Source organism: Haliotis cracherodii, unplaced genomic scaffold (genome assembly GCF_022045235.1).
Source record: "Haliotis cracherodii isolate W230 unplaced genomic scaffold, xgHalCrac1.p SCAF_4, whole genome shotgun sequence".
Taxonomy (NCBI): domain Eukaryota; kingdom Metazoa; phylum Mollusca; class Gastropoda; order Lepetellida; family Haliotidae; genus Haliotis; species Haliotis cracherodii.
In genome coordinates, this window is record NW_027266297.1 from 13,445,561 (window position 1) to 13,454,207 (window position 8,647).

Here is an 8,647-nt window from a genome sequence, read left to right on the forward strand (position 1 = left end):
TTTATAAAAAAATCTATTTCATATGGAAATTATGTAGAAAGCGGTGCAGCTTTACAGCTTCAGACACACGTGTGTGTATTCGAGGAGGCTGATTATTCTCTGACGGTGACGTTTTGGCAGTCTTGCAAAAACAACGTTGAACCTGTTAATGTCCTCCCACACCAATAGCACCAAAACGGCACCTTCCGTCTAGCCGCACAATGTATTGTGAATGTCTATTTAAGATGCAAACAGACTAACAGCCGTGAAAATTACATGGGTATTTACTTCAGGGTTGGTTTGTTGTTGTTTTTTTTTGTTGTTTAACGCTGCACTCAGCAATATTCCAGCTATATGACGGCGGTCTGTAAATAATCGAGTTTTGACCAGACAATCCAGTGATTGATATAATGAACATCGATCCACGCAATTGGGATACGATGACATGCATCAACCAAGTCAGCGAGCCTGGCCACCCGATCCAGTTAGTCGCCTTTCACGACAAGCATGGGTTGCTGAAGACCTATTCTAACCCAGATCTTCACGAGTCATTGATTGAGCGTGTTTGGTTTAACGCTGCTTTTGAACGGTATTCCAGTTACATCCCGCATCTTCTTTATGTAGGAGGAAAGCCCGAAGTGATGCAGGTCTGCCTGAGTGAGTAAGGTTTTACATTGCGTTTAGCAATATTCAACGTCACGGCGGCGAGACCAGAAATATATTTCATGTTGGGGAATCGAACTCGGGATTCCGGCGTGACGAGCTAACACTCCAACTTCTAGGCTATCCCATGGCCCAAATTAGACATGTGAAAGGGGTTTGTTTGTTTGTTTATTTGTTGTTTAACGCCGCACTCAGCAATATTCAAGCTATATGACGGCGGTCTGTGAATAATCGAAATTGGACCAGACAATCCAGTGATTGACATGAGCATCAATCCACGCAATTGGGATACGATGACATGCATCAACCGATCCCTCTAGTCGCCTCCTACAAGCAAAGTCGCCTTTTACGGCAATCATGGGTTGCTGAAGAGCTATTCTACAGGATCTTCACGGGTCTCTAAAGGAGGTAACCCTCTAAAAGACCGACATAGACAAATCTGTACATGAAGAAGTGAGTGAGTGAGTATGGGTTTACGCCGCTTTTAGCAATATTCCAGCAATATCACGGCGGGGGACACCAGAAATGGCCACAGGAAGCCATATTTGACTTCCGACAAAGATGTGTTGAACAAACTTGGTACTCCACAAGGTGACCATCTCACCCTCTAAGTTTCAGGTCTCTTGCCCTTAAAGTATTTCTGAAAATATTGTTTGTAGTTGATTGCTACCTGAAACGACCATATTGAAATTCCAATTTGGATGTTTTGAACACGCTTGAAGCCCCTTATGGTAGCAAACAGCCCTACAAAATTTTAGCAGACCAATTAATCCATTTTGGAGAAGAAAAACAATTTAAACGTTTATGGACGACTTGCCACGATACAAGCCCACATGAGCCTCCATGCCAGGTGCTCTGGAAAGACACGTTAACACAACTGATGGATTGACTAGCTTTATAAGAATAAATCAAATGTCAAGTACAACATGGTTACAAAATATAATAGACTTCATGAGAAACTTACCAAAGTAAACGGCATAAAGATCAAATTTAACAAAACAGGGACCAACTGATTAACAAACGTTATAACAGGTCGGTAATCAGACCCAGTACTGCTTCTTGTCAAGGACAGGTACGGTGAACTTGACCTTCCGTCCAGGCAGAGCACTCAGATCATATCCATGAACATTCTGGTTCTCATCCAGCACCTGTTTGTCCGTTCCCATAGAGGAATTGGTATCCCACTGGGGCCCATCAGCCGACACAGGGGTGGGGTGGTGGGCCACGCCCCCTGCCACAGAACACGAGACTGAGGCCGACAGGCGGGACCGCGCTCCAGAAGACGTTTGAGCAGAGACATTGATGCTCCGGAACAAATCTACTTCAACGCTGTACGCTTTATATCCAGGAACAATTTCGACGCTGGCACGACGGGTTTCGGGAGCACTGACGGACCTCGACCTCGGGTCGAGATGGTAGTTCTTCATGTCGTCGCTGTTGATGGAGTGAAGGGGGGTTCTGTAAGCAGCTTGGGTTCCGATGGAAGTCGTACTGCTGCCAACACAGGGATACATTGAAGTATTGTCGGAGTAGTGGTCAGAGACCTCAATGCTGCTTGACACTGTAAAGTTAAGCCGCATTGGGGAACAGTTCCGGGTACTGGCAAAAGGGTAGTTTGGGGTGTTGTTATGGCGACTGGCGTGGAAACGTGAGATGCTGCTAGGGAGGCTGAGAGTCCCGCTGGAGGTCATACTACCTGATGACGACTGTGCATTATTCAACACCTGAGCGTGGCTGCTCTCGGGAACAGTGATAGATGATATTTCGGCTCCATCGAAAGGCGTTGGCATGGCGTGTCTAGCGTGGTACGCCTTTGACGGATAAACGGCATCGTGAGGTTCCATAGCTCCTGCAACGTTGCCACTCTTCTCAGACTCGACGTCGTACTCCGTCGTCGGGGTGTTGTTGTTTGGGAAATAGGGAGAGCTCATGGCGTTGCACTCCTCGCAGTACACATTTCCAACCAATTTCCCCGGTGCAGAGAAGCAAGGATTCTCGTAACCTTTCAGAACGTCGAGTCTGCTGTCGGTGGCGCTGGTCTTTGGCGTTCCCCAACTCACCTGTATAGCTGGAACCAGTGGTCCATCTCCATCGTCATCACTTCGCTCTGCCACTGTGACCATGGTATCCACCGATCTGTGGTGAGACCTCTCGTCTATCGGTGACAACTTTCTTGCCAACGTTGCCACGGACCTTGTCTCTTCCTCAGACCGCAAGAAGAACTTTGAGTTCTGACGTCGCAGAGGAACAACTGGTACTCTCTCGCACGTGCTAGAACCACGTGATATCTGTGACTCAATTGATCTAATTGACATTCTAGTTTCGGTCGACCTCTCGTTCGGCATCATGTCAGGCGGTCGTTGTTGGGCAATGAAGTGACGCATGCGCCGTTTTTCTTTCCACGATTGCCAGTACAAACAGGAAGCTATGGCGACCAGAAACAGACCAATCAGAATGAGCGGTGCAACGACGCCCCAGCTAATGCCTTCACTCACGTAACGGATGTTGACGGGATGCGTTGTTGTCACAGACGCCGCTGAATCGGTCAAGGACGATATTGATGAAAGGTATTCTTCGACTGTCATGTTGATTTTTTGTTGACGTAGAATAACAGCTATCCGTTCGTGCATATGTATGTCATTTTGAAAGGTGTTGTTTAAAACGAAGTCCATTGTCATATTATTTAGTCTGCTCGTTGACATATTGGAATATTCCATAACGTTGGAATAGTCCCCGATGTTAGATCAACAACCTGTTGAAACGAGTATTTTCTTCATTGTAACTGTCATTTCATCGACTTCCATGAAACGTCCTGTTTCATTAACGAGTTTACATGGTATAAATTCTGCTCCCAATTGGATTTACTTAGGACGGTCCATTTTAGATAGAGGGGACAGGTTTGAAAATAATAGACATTTTTATCATACATTCATAACGATTTATTAACTGGCACTTACGTCTCTTTTACCTATATCTGTATCGTTGTTCTTACTAAAAATTAAACACGATAAATTTCATTTTTAAAAAAGCAATACAAATTGGCATTGTAAACATCACCCGTAATGTGTTAAATGGAAACGTCCAATCTTATCGCGACCGCCGCGCACATGGAAAACGTGAATATTGTGATTTGAAATTAACAACAGTGTCACTAGGGTGACACGCGCACAGACTTTCCTCGCTTATCCGGTGTTGGGTTTAACAGACGACCATCCGAGGCCTTTATTTTTACATAAATCCCTTGCAATTTCTTTAGGCATCAAAAACACATATCTTGATTCTATAAACTATGAACTTTAATAACATGACAGTCTCTAGGGGAGGCATATAAAAAATACACTAATTTGGGGGGCGTCATGAAAAAATGGACATTTTATGCTAAAATATTAAGTGCGTTTGCATTAATTTTTTTCAGGGAGGGTCATGAAAAAATGTAAAAGGACATGGGGAGGGTCATCCAAAATGTGACAAACATTGGGGAGGGTGTGGGGTAATTATTTTCAGTACATTAGCGCATCAAAAACCTCTGACCTGGCGGTAAACAACACTGACTCACATTCACTGATAAATCCGCGAGAACAGCGCGACAATCTTACACACTCAACCATCACTATAGGGATTCTACGGCACTTCAATCGGAGTTCGCTGTGTCATGATATTTATATTAACCCGGGGATCACTATAGCAGATTTGGCCGAATCTTTAAAGGTTAGACACAGTTTAGGTAGAACTTGAAAAGCCGGGTCGTTTGTTGACAAGAGAATAGTGTTATACGCCGCATATTACAGCTGTACTTAATGGAGTCTTGTCCAGAAAAGCACAGTTGTCTATATCCACATTAACGATCAACGCCACCGGTGTACGAAGACACAAATAGTTATGCCACAAATTATACCACAAAGGGATCATTATACTTGGCCGATCTTACACAAGCACCATGAGGATTTATTTTGCCTTGAACTGTATATCTACGACGTTAGTTTTTTGTTTTTTGTCGGTTGATATCAACTTGCTTTTAGGCATAAGTAATGGTAATAATACAACGCTGGATATGGGTTGCAAACCGATTAGCGTGAGTGAGTGAGTCTGGTCTAACGCCGCTTTGAACAGTATTTCAATCATATCACAGCGAGTCAATATGAAGTGATTCGCAAAGTGATGCACATCTCAGTCGTTTGCCTCTTTGATTAAATCCCCAAGCACGGGCATGGTGCTGACAAACCTAGAAACATAAACAAGGCGAACCGGGATTCGAACCCACGATCATAGGTTTCTGGCACGCATATGGGACGCAACTCTGCGAGGCGCCAAAGACGACGGTGCCAGCTGGTACCCAGACATTTAGATGGTAAATAATCAGGGGTCATGCGACTTTCTCTGAGTGAGTGAGTGAGTTAAAATTTAAAGTTGCATCGGGTGAGGTGAAATTGGGTTTAACGTCGCGTCCAAGATTATTGCACTTATATAGCGACGTGCATGCACGTGTATGTGTTTGTGTGGCTGCTTGTACTAGTCCGGACTGATGCCGATTTATAGTGCTAGCTCACTGAGATACCATGCCGCAGTTTAACATGAATACCCCACTCAGACACAGTATACTGACTCCGAGCCGACCATTCTTGTTTTAGCCCCTTAATGCCGAGCGCCAGACAGGATAACAACAAGTATCATCTTTTAACGTCTTTTGGTATGACGCGGCCGGGTATCGAACCCCGGCCCTTCCGCTCTCCGGGCGGACGCTCTACCAGTAGACCACGGAGGCGGTCAACGTTGCATCGGTATCATTCCAGCCGTATGACGACTATTTTCGTTTTACTGATCTATCATACATATGTATGCTTCTTTAAACCAGAGATATGGTCTCTGTTTAAACAGTGTGTGATCCACCTAAAGTGAATGTAGTTTTACGTCGCTGTTAACGATTTCATTAATATCGTGGCAGCCAATGGATAAACGAGTTTCGGTCATGTGAACCATTCGGTTTAAGCAAGAGCAAAGCCCCAATGGCGCCATGACATACAATCAACTAGGTCACACAATATGGCCATCTGATCCTCATTTTGTTGATTATTGCGACGTGATATTGCTGAAGTATTACTAAATGCAGCGTATAACCCAGCTCGCCCAACAGTCAAGAATCTCGACAACTCCAAGCGAACTAATGGTGTACGCGACAGTCATATGAAATGGAACCTTATTGTTGAAGCAGAACGTGTTAAGGGGAAGCAACTCTTTTGACCCTAGCTACCAGCGCATTGCGATTGAAATAATGAACGGTGGTCTATAGTGACATAATTTAGACCTATTATGTACGTATGGTAATCGAAGGAATGAAAGATTATTTTCGTCCATTATAAGCTTTGTCATTTAGAACATATGTTTCCTTGGTGTGTTACTTGGAGTTTATTTGGATAAGTTCTACCTTATGCTAAAGAACCACAAACGCTCAAAAATGGAGACTGTGTCCATGCATTTATTTATTTATTTATTTATTTATTTATTTATTTATTTATTTATTTATTTTGTGGGTTTTCTTTCTCTGTTCTGTTCTTATATTCCTCATTTTGTTGGGGGAGGGGGAGTCTTCTTATTTCTCAGTTCTCTTGAAAAGCATTTCAAGCAAAAAAATACATGTTTTCTTCTCGTTTTTATTTCATAATTATTATTACAAGTATCAAAGTAAATCATGAACGTACCGCCTGGCACGTGGTAGTAAATGCGTACAAACGTACAAGCAAAAATGACTTTCAGATAATTCTCTGGTGGTGACGTTTTGGCACCTTTGTAAAGAACGTTGAACCAGTTGGTGTCCTCTCGCCAATAGCACCATAACGGAACATAGATACTTTCAGTCCAGTGAGTGAGTGAGTGAGTGAGATGGGACATCACGGCGTGTCAGCTTAATTTGGATGGAAAGCCCAAAGTGATGCAGGTCTCAGACGTTTACCACTTCAGTGAAACCCACGAGAACGAAACCACCTAGAAACATAATCGGGGCGAACCGGGATTCGAACCCACAATCATAGGGTTCTGGTGTGCCCAAGGGACTCAACTCTTCAAAGCGAATCGCGGCGCCCTAACGACTGGGCCACCCGTGCCTCCCACTTTCAGTCCAGTCCGACATTTATTGTACATATCTATTTAAGATGCAGTCAGATTAACAACCGTGTAGGTACATGCATATTTACTTCGCTCTGCGGTACGGGGCCCTGGTCTTAAACGTTTACGACTTTAGAAAACAGCAACTATAATCGCATGATTTAAAACATGTAATTTTAAAAATCATCTGATTCGTATGGTGTGTTTGGGTATATGTACTATACTACACATACATTGTGATAAATATCTTCATGAAAATTTTGTTCCGCCACATTTTAGTTACGGAATCAAGTTTACATTCCCTCCCTTAAAAAAGAGCCTTTTGTATAAAACATTTGTTGTTCTTTGTGGACGGAGAGTTACAAATTTATGAATTTATAAAAAAATATAAATTCACATGGAGACTCTAATTCGTTTATACTTGATATAAATATATTCACAGTGGCTTCTTTGTCAATAGATCAGTTTGAGACTTCAGTTTTTCACGTTGTTTGTGAACATTTTTCATTTATACAGTTGCACCATTGTACAACGTCCACTGACGCATTTAGCTGAGATGAAGTGGCACACTTGAACGAATTTAGGTAATGAGGTATAAATACAAAACGTCCCAATATATTGGTTTTAAGGTTCTATTGTATACAGAATATAACGACATCCTTTGATAAACCCACGTAAATATTACAATATAATGCCACACACAAAATTATCCACGGTTTAAAACCACCCCTCCCCTAAAGCTGAACTACAAAGTCACTCCATCAAGGCAACACCTGGCCCATCCGACCGCTCCTTTCCCACCCCACACGCATGGCATGTCGGACCTGCAACGCTGTCTCCCTATACCCGAGAGCAATCATTTCCCGATTTCTACCCGGAGCGTCATAACACCAGACTGCCTCACACGCCGATATATCATATATCCAATGTCATGCCCATATTTTTAATTTCAACTTTCGTCACGTGCAGCATACCTACGGATATCGAGCGGTAAATCCGAGGTTATTACTTGCTATTTAGGAGATCCCCCTGCTGCGACAATTAATAAAATGTGGCCACCGAGCCGTGCAAAGTCAGAGGAAAGCAAAGATGGTTGAGAGTATATTTGAGCGTTCTCACATTATAAACACTCCTCCCTCTATGAACCTGCTCTCGAGCAAGCATCAGATCATTGGAGTTAGCGCTTCACTTGGGAGGATTCGAGGGGTATTGTTTCTCCCCCCTCGCATTCCGATCCCCCCGTCTCGCGTCACGGACCCCCTCCATCTTTGCCACAAAGCTCATGAGTCTTGTAAAGCATCTCGCCGCTTTGATTACTACATCAAAGACGCTTAAACTGTGATTAATGAAGATTTAAACTGACATCGTTTCATTCTTTGACCAGTCCCTCTGCCATTCCCCGACACGTGGTTTCTATCGTTGACCTGATTTAGAAAACATTTGAAACGCCAGTCTGATTTCAACAATCCCCATACGTGTTACAAGTTCTACACTTCAAGCGGCACAATACGTCTCTGACCATCCGTGTCTTCATATCCGGAGAATATTTCGTAATGGCTGAAGCTTACCTCACTCCATTCAGTGAAACCAACTCCGAGAAAACGTTCATTGTATTACAGGAATCTATATGACTGTATAAATGTACATATGGAGAAGGTATTTGATAGTAAAGGGGGAGACAATTTAACTATTTTAATCGGAATTCAGATTCCCGTGCTTATATTAACAAGACAAATCGGAAACTGCTAAAGAAATCGTCCTGCATGTTATGTTGGAGATGCATTGATGCAAGCGCGGAATAACTTATCGGAAGGGTGAAGTGTGGCTTACAATACAATAATGCTTACATATAATTCGGGGAAATGTTAGCCAAAACTAGCCAAATAAAGATTGTTGTATTATTTGA

At 43.1% G+C, this 8,647-nt stretch overlaps 1 protein-coding gene across 1 annotated transcript; it reads right to left on the bottom strand.

Annotated features, from left to right (window-relative positions):
• Nucleotides 1–1,682: 1,682 nt before the first annotated feature.
• On the bottom strand, nucleotides 1,683–3,359 carry LOC139480491 (uncharacterized). Its single transcript, XM_071263580.1, has one exon. It carries the CDS (start codon nucleotides 3,357–3,359, stop codon nucleotides 1,683–1,685), a length of 1,677 nt encoding a protein of 558 aa, XP_071119681.1.
• Between the last annotated feature and the right edge of the window lie 5,288 nt (nucleotides 3,360–8,647).